Below are 13,362 nucleotides of genomic sequence, written 5' to 3' on the forward strand. Positions count from 1 at the left end.
GGACCTTAATGAGCAGGTTGGATTCTTTAGTCAATTGCCTGCCTCTCATTTAAAAACAATTTAAAAACTTGCAAAATCTATTCCCAAGACTTGGGCATCTGAGGTACTCTCTTTTCTAGCAATGCACCAAACCTTTTCTAGGAGCAATGTCCATACGTCTGTCTTTGAATCTTGAGTGTGTCACACATGTCTGTGCCTGGATGCTGATCTATACCATGGTAGAAATGCAGGAGCGAGGGAGAGATGGGATGTAACCATCGTAAACGTCTGGCCTAGTTTCTCAGGAGAACAGGAGCTATGAGCCATGTTGTTGACCGAGAGGCACACTCGTCTTTGTTGTCATTGCTTTCCTCCATCTCCCCGCAGCTCTGGAAGACCGTCTTCCTTTAGGCAACACTGCCCTCTGGCGGTGCAGGGGCTCATGTTGGAATTCCTTCAACAAACAATCACGTTCCCTTGCATCTTTCAGCATGTGCATTAATATAAACTGCAAATACACTCCCATCTCATTAGGCAACCTACTGACCTTATTAATTAAGCTGTGAAAATCTGTGTCTCTTCTTAGGGCACCCAAGGATGTGGGAGAGCGCACCATGTCACTTTAAAACATTGATGGAGGATGACCAGAATCATTGGAAGAGGCCGTAAAAGTCAATGAGGGGGAAGGGAGTCGTGGGAGTTGTGTGTGGGGTCTGGCCAAATTTATTGCCCCTTCATTATTCTCAAGTGACGTACAGGCAGATTTGCTTACACTGATTTAATTATGAGCATGTCATCAGATTACCATGAATGATCTACACTTTATTTACTGGTGAGTGTATTAGGAATGAATTAGCCCTGATGCGTTTCTGGTTCACAGTCAGGAGAGCACTGTAAACACCTGTTAGAGAATGTCCAGGAGGCTGACTGGCCACTGTCGCCCTGTGAAGGACTGGCGCCCCCTTCAGGGTGTTTTCCCAGTGATTCCGAGTAGGCTTTGGACCCACCGCGACACTGAACTGGATAAGGGTTACAGACAATGAATGAATAAATGTATTACTACTATGACTACTACTACTACTACAGTAGACTGTTAATAGCATATTTTTAAATAATGTCTCCTTTCAAACACAAAAAAATCAACAGTTTGATAGTGTTTCACAGAATCACAGATAAAGTCAATTTACCAGAGTAAAGTACCAGAGTAAAATATAAGCAAAAAACTGCCTTTTCTCTAGCTGTTAGCATATAGGCTAATAGCACTAGCATGATAGCTTCTAGAAGCTAACAATGAATATCAGTTATTCTAGTGTACATTCTGATACACTGACACTGATTTTAGTGCAGAGATAATCATAGAATTTTCATAAAAATAAACTTTTCTTTTTTTTCTTAGTGGTTGTGTTGTTGAACGGATGTCATTCAGTGTCTCAGTTTAGCAAAAGTCGATCTCAATTTAAATCAATGTAGTTCACTAATCTTTAAACTAAAACAATATATATTATAAAATTAGAGATTAAATATTGTCACTGTCCAAAGAAGTACATGTATCTCAACATCATTTGAAATCAGCAGCTGTCCTTCACACTGTGAAAATGTGATTACTCTGAATCAATTTTAAATGGATTTCTACTGAATTAAGAAGGTTTTCTTCTTAAGGAGATGCATTCTTTTTCTGTGGACAGTGACAATATTCTATACTTAAGCAGTTTATGCTCCATAGAGAGGGTTCTCCATACAGGTGTCCATATTTGAAATATGTTTAGGAAAAAAAAAAAAAAAAAAAAAACACCTGTTACTTCTTTTGATGGTAAAACTGCTATTTCAACCGAAGAGTGTGAAGAAACCTGACCTGGGGAATACCCTGCTGCTCGATTTACTCATTTATGATTTTTTTTACAGTTTGTACCCCTAATAATCTTACCGTTCGGATTCAATCTCTAAAGCCGCCTTTGTCCCTTGAGTATCTCCAAGGATAACAGAGGAATAGTCAAGAGCATTTCCATGGCAACCCCTATGTGAGGCAACTGTGACAGGCAATGGACAGCCCACAAGGACAGGACAGCGTGACCCCTCGGTGACATCATTTTGAAGACGGAAAAATGAGCGCTGTCATGAAATCATCAAGCACGGACATGCTCAAAGAACCTGTCCTCTCGCCGCTGAGGATCATTCAGAGCATGGAAAGGCTGTTCGGTCTCGGAAGAACAGAGCGTCCGTGCAAACGGTACTATAAAAAATATATTGTTTTGAAATATATTTAGAGAAGAGCCACATTTCAAACATATGTTTTAGTGTAATTGTTAAATCCTTTAAGGGCTGTTTGAATGGAACACTGTTGTAGCATCAATAAAGTGTGACAAACCAGAGTGAGCATCCAGACATCATTTAAGAATTTGAGCTGTAGTTTCTCGATATCTAGAAGTGTATATTTAGTGGATCAGCCTATCAGATGTTTTTGCAATGGGATTACACCAGGGAACATCTCCGAGTTGCTTGTGTTATGAACACACATCCAGAGTAGCTCATGTAGCATCTGTGCTGTGCTTGAACATCAAATCCATGAAAGTAGTGACAGCATTCCACTGCCATTATAAACTGTACGTAGTGTGTTTATAACGTTGTTAATAACCTTACAAAATAGTAGCTGCCAAGCCTATTATAATAATATTTATTTTATAAATAAAATATGGAAAGAGATTCATCTTTGGACCACTGTTTGATTCATGAACGAATTTGGTATTGTTTTAAATCTACAATTTTACTCTCTGCAGAAAAGCCTTGCGTCCTTAATTAGGCAGGTCGCATGAAATGTTGCATGGCACATGAAGGCGTCACATTGTAGGCCATTTTACCAAACACAGGATGTTACCCATGAGTCCAAGTTACCCTCAAGGACTTTTAGTCTGTATTTTGGAGCCACATCAGTCTATCAGTGAAATCTGAAGATTGTGCAAATGCTTTGAAGCCAATGGCAATCTGGCAAATCTAGGTTTGCTGGTCTTGTTGTCAGTGATTTGTAAAGCCTATCTAGCTCAGCAAATGTTGCTATGACAGTTCACACATCGGTCCGTTTCTATTCTGTTCAGAATCAAACCGCTGACCCTTTAAGGTTGATGTCAGTTGATCAAAACAAAAGGCCACATTCCATGAAATTCAACACTGTTTTTGCACTTGCCTCTGGCTCTGACCAGCAGAAGTAACTCAGCTCTGCTGCAGGGTCCTGAGTTAAACATTAACCCATAGTGTGTGTATTTAATCACCTCTTGCTAGACCTGCATCACCGGATTTGGGTGTGTGTTGTTTGTCATTCAGTACGATAAGCATGTTTTGTTTGTTTTTCGTTCATACTGAGCTTATTCTCCTGTCTGTTTCCCTCTCTCTGACCTAAGAGCTGAACTCAATTCTCTCTTTGTTCTTGGTTTGTTTAATAGGGCTCTTTCACTCAGGATTTACCAGTCATTTAGAGGCAGCTGCAGCTGTACAGAAACTAGCCATTTTTACCACTAAAAAGCAACTACTTCATGACCCCATAGAGTGTGTCCCACAAACAGAGGCAGCCATGTTTAAAATGGCTCAAGTACAGAACCTCCAACACTTGTAGTTGTGTATTATTATATTTATGTGTAATTAATTTGGAATTCAGTGTGCCGTTTTGGGTTATTAGTGTGATGCGGGTGGATCAGACACAGCAGTGCTGCTGGAGTTTTTAAACCCCGGCCACTGGTCAAATAATGTGAAAATAAATGTGGGAAGAGTGAAGTCACCACGTTCATCACAGACAGTAACCCAAGGTATGAATTGAACCCAGGGGTCCAAGACCCTGGAGCTGTGTGGCAGTTTGTTCTCCCATATTTGTTTACTGTAAAAGATTTGTTTTCCACTAAATGTATTGTGACGAGGGGTTTTCAGGTGTTTAAAAAACATATAACTAAAGTAACATACAAAGAACCTGTTTTCCTTCAGAATGGAGGCAGAGCTTAAGTCCCAGGGCAAAAACATCATTAATTATGTTTGGGCGCTGGGGAAAAAAAATTCAAAAGCAAACAGCAACTGCAACTTTGTCATGTGCTGGGTTTGTCCACTGGAGTTTGAGGGTGTTGACCGTTATAGGTCGGAGAGATAAGTCTGATCTGATTTGTTTAACTGTATGAGAGGTGTGTAGGGAGATTTGAGCTGCCGTTGCTTTTCTGGAACTGCAATTGCTGTTAAATCTTGAAACATGTCACTGTTAAGGACCTTCACTGTGGTGCTCGGCATTGTCGGTGAGTCGTTTATCAACAGGAATTCAGGAAATCTTAAAATGGTATAAAGCTTTGTGTCTGTGGTAGAGAACAAAACGGATGAATTTGGAAAATGGTTGTACTTAAACTAAGCATTGTTTCTTTTAAAAACAGGCTGGAGTCTTAGTTTCGTTCACTCTCAAACACATAGTTAAGGACAAATTTGACCAGTTTATACTTTGGGTGTTGATTTTATATTTCTACTCAAATTTGAGTGAGTAAATTTATTGTTGATCAGTGAGTTACTTATTACCAATTCACATTTAGTTACAAACCTGACTTTGGGGGATTCAGTGTTTTAGCTTGACCCAAAAGAACCTGGACCGTAGCCGTATAGGTGTGAGTTGCTCTTGACCAGTGCTGGTTAATAGAACTTGCATCGTTTGATCCGGACATTCAGGTTCGCTCTGAACCAAAACCGCATGTGTGAAAGGTGCCTAGGTCTTGGTCTTAATCAAACCAAACCAAGCTCACGTACAGTGTGAAAACCGCAGGACCAGTGTCCACTTACAGGAAGCCGAGGCGTATACGCGAAAGATGGATGTGACCTGGTGAATTCCTCATTGCCTTCACAACATAGAAAAACGTGTAAAGTACTTAAATACATCTGTAAATTAACAACCACAACCATGTGTAGCTTTAAGTGAAATGTGAATCAGTGAACAGTTAATGTTTAATATAAAAATCGTATATAAATAAATAATATCTAAAAGATTATATTTAAATTTAAGGTGGAACTAAAAATGCGAATAAGGAGGTGCTAAATAAGTAGGTCATTGTCTTGTGATAAATATCTTGATCTGAGCCACAAATAAGATAGTGGTATTAAACCTAGATTATAAAAATATATTAAGAGAAAATATAGCAGAATTATAGTATAAATATAGTCTAAAAATATACAGCAGAACAGAAGAGCGGCCCTCGATGCAGCCTCTGTACGTGATAACGGCAGGACGTAGGAGTCTCCTGTAGTCCAAATGTATACAGTGTAAATGCCCTTGCCATCGCAGCAAACACCACCAAGCTCCTGGAAATTGAACGGCGGTTTTAATAGTTGCTGTTCTGACACCACTTGTCCGTAATGCTCCTTCTGAACCTGTGTAATAAAAGACAGCTGTGTGTTTTTTTAGGCTGCACTCAGTCAATCTGGGTAACAGTTCCGCAAAAGGTGGTCAATGTAACCGTTGGTCAAACTGTGAATCTTCTGTGCACTTACACCACCGACAATCCCAAGATGACCAACCTCCAGGCCCAGTGGACGCTCTACCCTAAATATGCAGAGAACGCAGAAGCGGTGAGTCTTTGTAAACTAGCCTCTGGTTTTCTGATGTTAATCACAGTCCGTTAAACTGTAGGTAAACCCTCAGACCGAGTTGGGCCCAGTCTTCACTGAGTGTTTGAAAAATGCATGTGAGGGAGGGTTGGGGCGGAGTAGGATCCGATTCCTGTTCCTCCTCCAGTGCCACAGTCAGCCATGCACACTCCCTCCAGCTGATACTGGGCTGGGCTTCTGCGTGCAGTCTGTACACAGCTGGAGCTGGGGTTCCATGTTCCCTGGGGCTCCCCATGTTTCTTTTGCTCAAATTTAAAGTAATTTCTGAAATAATTTTGCCACCATCAGAATCCATTTTAGTTTTTTAAAAATCGAGAGAGTCAGTAAAACTGTCCACAGGTGAGAGTGTGTGACTGGGTGAGTGTGTGAAACTGTCCACAGGTGAGAGTGTGTGACTGGGTGAGTGTGTGAGTGACTGGGTGAGTGTGTGAAACTGTCCACAGGTGAGAGTGTGTGAGTGAGTGTGTGTGACTGGGTGAGTGAATGTGAAACTGTCCACAGGGGTGTGTGTGTGTGAGTATGAGAGAGAGACTGGGTGAGAGAGGGTGTGTGAAACTGTCCACAGGTGTGTGTGTGTGAGAGTGTGTGACTGGGTGAGTGTGTGAAACTGAACAGAGGTGTGTGTGAGATTGGGTGAATGTGTGATGCCTTTTGGACTGCCGCCCTGTCCTGGGTGTGTTCCTGCCTTTTGTCCAGTGACTCCAGGTAGGTTCTGAACCCTCCACGACACTGAACAGAATGATTCACTGTATTTACTTAGTTCATTCATCACATTTAAATTCCTGCACCACTTTACAAAGCTGATCACTGAAGTGTTGACCCATGGTCCACAATCTAAAGCCAGGAAGCGTTTATTGGTTCTGCTCATGTTTCAGGTTCTCTTCTATGAGGGAGGACAGCAGGAGATTGGCCAGAAGTTCAAGAACAGACTCATGGTGCTTTCGTCTATAAACGGGACAAGGAACGCCTCCATCTCCATCAGTAACATGCAGACCACTGACTCTGGATCCTACACGTGTGAGGTCCACAACTTCCCAGACATCTCGGGCAGGGCCGAGGCCAGCATCAAAGTCAATGTTTTTGGTAACGTTTTATTCTCTATGTCCACATATGAACACAAATGTATTAATAAAAAATAAAGTATAACGTTGTTGTTTTTAATTTTGAAGGCCAACATTTGACAGGTCAATGATCCAGATCTTTAAAAGGAACCTAAGACGTTTAAATAAGGGACTTCCATACCATCCTCAATAAACCCACCCCTTATTGATGCCGGGGCTACGTTGTCGTCGTAGGGGCTCTCTGATCTGAGCTGTATGTGGGCTGTTTAGTTTTTTTGGAATAGTGCGAGTGCAGGGTGGGTTTATTTGGGCTGGTAATCCGGCACGTGGTCGACGAACATAGCTGGCAAACTCCCACCTCCACACGCTCAAAACCACTGAGTTCTCCTTCCGTTCCAAACTAAACGGGCGTGGTCCACGCTAACATATAGCAACTTAACAGGAGAAGGAAAACCCTTCTTAACTTCCAATGGAAGGGAGTATATAACAGATTGGGGCGTTTCTATTGGTCCATTCATCATGAGATTTTCACACGGTGAAGGACAGCTGCTGTGTTCAAATGATGGAATAAACCTAAAATCGTCAAAAATAAATAAATTAATAATTTTTAAAAAATGGAGGTACACGGTTTTTTTTTTGTTTTTGTTTTTTTTTGGGGGGAGAACAGTGAGGTCCTCCCTAGCACCAAGAATGGTTCTTCTGCTGTAAGAATGTGGACTTCAGAACCACAGAACCCCCCTTTTTAGTAACCCATCACTACAGAACCCATGAAGAACCATCATCGTTTGTAAGAGTGCACCTCTGGATTTAAGTGCAGCTGTACCACGTCCATCCCCCTGCAGACCCTGGATCTACGTGCAGTGACCCACATAGTGAACAGGTCTGCTGAATTAGCTCGTGACGAAGCCCCCGTCTCATCGGATTGGTGATCAGCGAATTAAGTGCTATCCATGGCTCCTGCTCCTTTACCATGTTACCAGGACAACCTTGCCGGCCCTGGTAACCATGCTGGTTGCCATGGGAACTGCTGCCGACTGGTCTCTTCTTTGAGGGAGTGGATTGGAGTGGAGGGGGGGGGGGGTGTACATGAGTGTTTTCTGACATGCCTACGCTACGTTAAGTCTGCAGCAGCTGTTTCTCCCCAATGTTCCCAACCGCTTGAAACCCTTATGAAACAGATTTGTTTGAGAGAGAGAGAGAGGAGATACTAGCATTCCTGATCAAACCCAGTCCCATCAGATCGGCTTAGCCAGCACCGCTAGCTCCCATCGCCTCAGCCCTCAACTGGTCATGAATGTGTACAAGTGAGGAGTATGATATATAGCTATATTTAGCCCGACTGCAGCATCCCTAGAGTGGAACAAGGAATGCGTTGGTCACGTATGTTTACGGCTGACAGATTCTTATCAATATTCTGTCATTATGCTTTACGTGAAAGGCTATATTGATTATTAAAAGGGGCGTGACACACACGTTTACCACGGCTGGTGTGAAATGGGGTTGCCTCGTGATGCCTGGGTAGTGAATGTAGCATTTACTTGTTAAGCACACTTTATTTTTAATAAATAGATTATGCTACTTATTTTTTGTTTGTTTATCATTTAACGTACTCCATAGAGTAGGTAGATTATTCAGAAAATTACGAATAAAAATATGCCTTACTCCTTTTACGAGAATATTTTGATTTATTACTAAAAACCGTATATTTCACTTATACATCGCCAGATGAATCATGAATGGTGTGAGGGTTATTTATTTATTTATTTTTTGGGAGTTTAAAGGCTGCAGGCTCCACCCTTTCTGCACCACAATGATTTAAATTCACGTGTGGTTGCTTTGCCAACATTTAGAACGCATTTATTACAATTTTACTGATTATTTAGCTGTTAGTCCTTATGTTAATGCAGTATTTTACTTCATGTTGATTTTGTCCCAGTAAACATTTAGCTGTTGATTCAACGTTGAAATAATGTAATGACTGCCGTCTAATCAACGTTCTCTTAAGGTTGAAAATGAAAGTTGAAACAGACATTGAAAAGACGACTATTAGACGTATTTTGGACGTCCATTGACATTATTAATTGGTCCCGAAATAAGTTACTTGTATAAAATGCATTTTGGACGTCCACTGACATTATCGATTGGTCACCACTTAACTAACTTAAGATGGATTGTGGATGCCCATTGACGTTTAAAATAAGACCTATTTTGAATGTCCAGGGACATTCCTTGTTTACTGGGGTCCTGCTCCCACACTCAAGGTTTGTTAGCTACATGCTCCTGCACATGGCACTGAAATGTAGTCCTCACGTTGCCAGACTTCCTTTCACCTGTTGTAAATAATTTCTTACACTGCATGAGCGCTAAGATAATTCAGGATTCAACCTGAATTATGGTGTGCCTTTTGTTCCAACCACTTGGGCCAAGCTGCAGACCGACTGGACGTCCCCAACACGCCAGGGGTTATCTTGTGTAAATTCTAACATCTGTGTGCTGATATAAGGTTAAGTGCCTTCAAAAGTTAGCCATCTCTCAGTACGCCAAAGATTGGATGATACAATTGTAGGGTCTGTTTTTTGGGGGGGGGTGGTTAACCTGAATGCTGTGGTAATTGATGAGGTGTGGCTAAGGGTGGGAGGATCCGACTGACACTGAAAAAGAACCAATCACAAGTCTGCTCTGTTGACGTGACATGAAGGAGACAGAGCCTATCAGAATTCAACTGGCAGAATCCAGAGGTCAGGTTATCGACACTGATGTTACCAACAGGAGCAGGCGGCTGTTATCGTGTAAACAGGGACCCCTGGGTGCAGGTAGCTAAGCCGTCATGTGGGACTGAACCTGCGACCTTACGTTTAGACAGTAGACCCATGACCCACGCAGTAAGAAATAACATCCTGTGTTGTGTTTCCCTCTAGAGAAACCATCCTTCCCCATCTGTGCCGTTCACGGAGACGTCTCCACTGGTCACTTGGTCACTCTCACCTGCCATTCATCCACAGGCAGCCCCACCCCTCAATACACCTGGGCCAGGATCGATCGGGGCTTGAAAAAGAGTGTGCTGGGTTATACAAGTGAGTGTGTGTGTGTGGATTGTCACATAGGGTGATCGTATGTCCTCTTTTACCCGGACGTGTCCTCACTTTTTGGGGACATGAACAATGCCTTCAGATGGAATTTCGGAACCAACCCTTGGTCAAAATGTTTAACCACAAATGTAAATAAACAAGTTTGATTGATCAATCAAATAATTAAAAAATAATCAATGTAACATTAATAGAATAAAATTATATTTATATTTACACATTAGGTTCCTGCAAGATGTTACCTGACTATTTTATCAATGTATTAATTTGTATTACGCAGTTAATTGATTAAAAGCTTTTAATAAGAGATCATTTCAATGTATTATAAAAGAATCAAATGTTACATCAACATTGTCAGGGATCACGGGGCGGACTGACGGAGGCAGACGCACGCGCTAAAACACAACAAACTTTTAACTAAACAAAACAGAACCATACAAAACAAACTTCAAAAGAAAGAAAACAAAATAACGACAGAGGAAACCAAATGAGTAACAGCAGAGACAGAGACTTGGAAACGAAACGACGTGAAAAACAATGACCGATAAACAGCGGAGACAGATTTGAGAACGTGAAAAAGCAGTGAAAGAACGAAGGAGAAATGTTCGACAGGAGGAAGTGATACAAGGGAACTTAAATACGGGGCGGGGCTAGGGTAACAACAAACAGAGGCATGTGCTGAGAGAGAGCACATGACTGGGAAAACGGACATGACAGGACGAGGGCGTGACAGCAGTCTCCTACTGATTAAAAAGACCTTACATTCAAACCTTACAACTGAGGTCTGCGTGAAGACCCCCCTCCCCTCCCCCTGAAGTGTTCCCTGTTTTAAAAAATTAATGTAGTCACTTTACATCATCAGTCCTCCGCTCCTCAAAAGTGGACCTGACTTGACCTCAAATGGACTGACATTTTCCTTTTGGGTTTAATTTGTCAGTTTCTTTCTTTCTTTGCTCTAGATCCAACTACTGGCACCTTGTACATCAGAAACATCTCTCAGTTTGAGTTTGGGAAATACCAGTGCAATTCTTCCAATGTGGTGGGGTTCTCCGTCTGCACTGTGGAGCTGAGCTCAGGTAGGCAGCGTCCGGGATGCAGATGATGCCTTGTAAATTTGTGAAAGATGAGTAGACTTCTGTGGCTCTGCACACTTCATTAGCCTTCTTTTTCCAATGGTCAGGACTAGGTATGTTTTGAGTGGGTAAAAAAAAATATATTTTAAATAAATTAGCATAGTGACACTGACGTGGTGGTGGTGTGTTAGTTTGTGTGTTGTGCTGGTGTAGAGTGGATCAGACACAGCAGTGCTGCTGGAGTTTTTAAACCCCTCAGTGTCTGGACTGAGAACAGTCCACCGACCAAAAACATCCAGCCGACAGCGTCCTGTGTCACTGATGAAGGACTAGAGGACGAGCGACACACACTGTGCAGCGACAGATGAGCTACTGTCTCTGACTCTACATCTACAAGGTGGACCAACGAGGGAGGAGTGTCACAGAGTGGACACTGGTGTCTGATCCACGCACTAACACCACACCAGCATCACTGAGAGTGATCTGCCATCCACCAGAACTGGTCCTGAGAATTGACAAAGAGGGTGAAATGGGGCTAACAAAGTATTCAGGGCAACAACTGCACTACAGTCTGTAATTGTAGCGCTATAAAGTGTTCCTGTTATGGTCAGTGGAGCTGATAAATGTACTACAGTCATCGTGAAGGCAAAATAAATAATGTAGGTGTGAGTTTTATGACACAAACCTTAAGGAAAGTTCTGTACAAAGTGAGATAATGATGTGTGATTCCCCAGAGCTGAATGATGCTACGATAGCGGGCGCAGTGATCGGGGCGCTGCTCTGTGTAGCCTTCATCATTCTCCTGGTGTGGTTCCTCGTTCATAAGATGAAGAAGCAGAAGTACGCCAAGGTTGCCATGTGAGTCTCAGTCCTCAAGCCCAGTCACTATTGCACTACTACTCCTGCTGGTGCAGAACCTAAGGTTTGGATTCCTCGCCTGGAAAGCTGCACTAAAAAAGCGACCAAATCTAGCCCACATTAAAAATGCTCATGTGGCCATGTTACATCACACATCTGGCCGTCACAAACTGGGTACGAGTCAGGAGTGGCCCTGATTTGGTCATTAATGAGGGTACAGGTACAGTATTTATACCCAGTGAATAATTAAAACAAGAATATTTATTTATTAAAAATATGTAGAAGTACAAAAGCATATATTTACAAATGTATTACAGCCGTCAATTGATTTAAAAAATAATAATCACAACTTCCTTCATTCATTCATTATCTGTAACCCTTATCGAGTTCAGGGTGGGTCTAGAGCCTACCTGGAATCATTGGGTGCAAGGCAGGAATACACCCTGGAGGGGGCGCCAGTCCTTCACAGGGCAACACACATTCACGCACACACTCACAGACACTTGAGTCGCCAATCCACCCACCAACGTGTGTTTTTGGACTGTGGGAGGAAACCGGAGGACCCGGAGAAAACCCATGCGGACACAGAACACACCACACTCCTCACAGACAGTCACCCGGAGAAAACCCATGCGGACACAGAGAGAACACACCACACTCCTCACAGACAGTCACCCGGAGCGGGAATCGAACCCACAACCTCCAGGCCCCTGGAGCTGTGTGACTGCGACACTACCTGCTGCGCCACCGTGCCGCCCATAATCACAACTTGTTGCGATTAAATCATGAATAAATCACATAGTCCCTTAAGACTAAAGTATTCAGTAATTGATATAAAATTGTAACAAAGGATCAGTGAAAGATTAGGGAAATATATTTGTTTCTCAAAACATAGTCGAAATCAAAAGTTAAAGTGTTGGTAGTTGTGTGTTTGGGAGGGAGAGATGTAGTGTGATGTGTTTGACGAACCGGCGAAAGGAAACCATTCGTTTTTACTTTATTGTAACATCAGTGTAGTTTTGCTTATTTTTGAATTTAAATCTCTTAATTTGCTGAGGAAAAAGTATTAAAGATCCCACATCAAGGGATTACTCTGAGGCTTTGCCCCAATGACACCATGTGTTCTTATTGATCCCTAAATCAATATATTTTCCCAGGGATCCTGTTTCTAAGCCGAGAACCCTTTAGGAACCTTGTTTCTTCTACAGTTTACCTTTCCTCAGTCCTTCACCTCACTGCATGGAGTGAAAGACTTAGAACAAGCGGTAGTTCATGGAAATGCAAGCTGATAATCACACATTAGACATCTACAGGAACTTACTCTGGCCGTGTCCTCGTTTCAACAGACCACAGGACGCTGTTGCTGTCCCTCCACAAAAGAGTGAGCAAGAAATGAAGGAGCTTGAGGCTTGAGGAGAAAGAAGAACGCAGCACAACCAGCTTCAAGACACAGAGTGCAAGCTATCTTTTATATTTTATTTTGTTGTTGTTGATTTTAAATTGCTTTAAACCTGACGCAAACATAACCCAGCCTTGTCTTCTGTCAGTGTGCGTCACCAGTAAAACTGAATACAATTAGCAATAACGCTAATAATGCTATTAATGATAAACAAGTACACAACGCCTATCGCAGCAAATATGTTAAAACAGCATGGCCTTCACGAACCCTCCAGAGTTGTGCATTTGCTA

The 13,362-nt window shown here is 42.2% G+C and overlaps 1 protein-coding gene across 1 annotated transcript; it reads left to right on the forward strand.

Annotated features, from left to right (window-relative positions):
* Positions 1–2,081: 2,081 nt before the first annotated feature.
* On the forward strand, positions 2,082–13,086 carry LOC136668086 (V-set and immunoglobulin domain-containing protein 1-like). The gene is made up of 8 exons (XM_066645329.1): positions 2,082–2,206; positions 4,216–4,244; positions 5,393–5,556; positions 6,471–6,678; positions 9,575–9,730; positions 10,702–10,818; positions 11,550–11,673; positions 13,020–13,086. The coding sequence occupies exons 1-8, from the start codon at positions 2,082–2,084 to the stop codon at positions 13,084–13,086; spliced, it is 990 nt and encodes a 329-aa protein (XP_066501426.1).
* Positions 13,087–13,362: the final 276 nt, after the last annotated feature.

Source organism: Hoplias malabaricus, chromosome 15 (genome assembly GCF_029633855.1).
Source record: "Hoplias malabaricus isolate fHopMal1 chromosome 15, fHopMal1.hap1, whole genome shotgun sequence".
Taxonomy (NCBI): Eukaryota; Metazoa; Chordata; class Actinopteri; order Characiformes; family Erythrinidae; genus Hoplias; species Hoplias malabaricus.

What these genes read in the sequence shown, in the direction of transcription:
- LOC136668086 (XM_066645329.1), top strand. Translation starts at nt 2,082, where the DNA reads ATGAGCGCTGTCATGAAATCATCAAGCACGGACATGCTCAAAGAACCT. An exon ending in ACAGAGCGTCCGTGCAAACG is followed by an intron (nt 2,207 to 4,215) that starts GTACTATAAAAA and finishes GTCACTGTTAAG; the next exon opens with GACCTTCACTGTGGTGCTCG. An exon ending in GAGTGTGCTGGGTTATACAA is followed by an intron (nt 9,731 to 10,701) that starts GTGAGTGTGTGT and finishes TCTTTGCTCTAG; the next exon opens with ATCCAACTACTGGCACCTTG.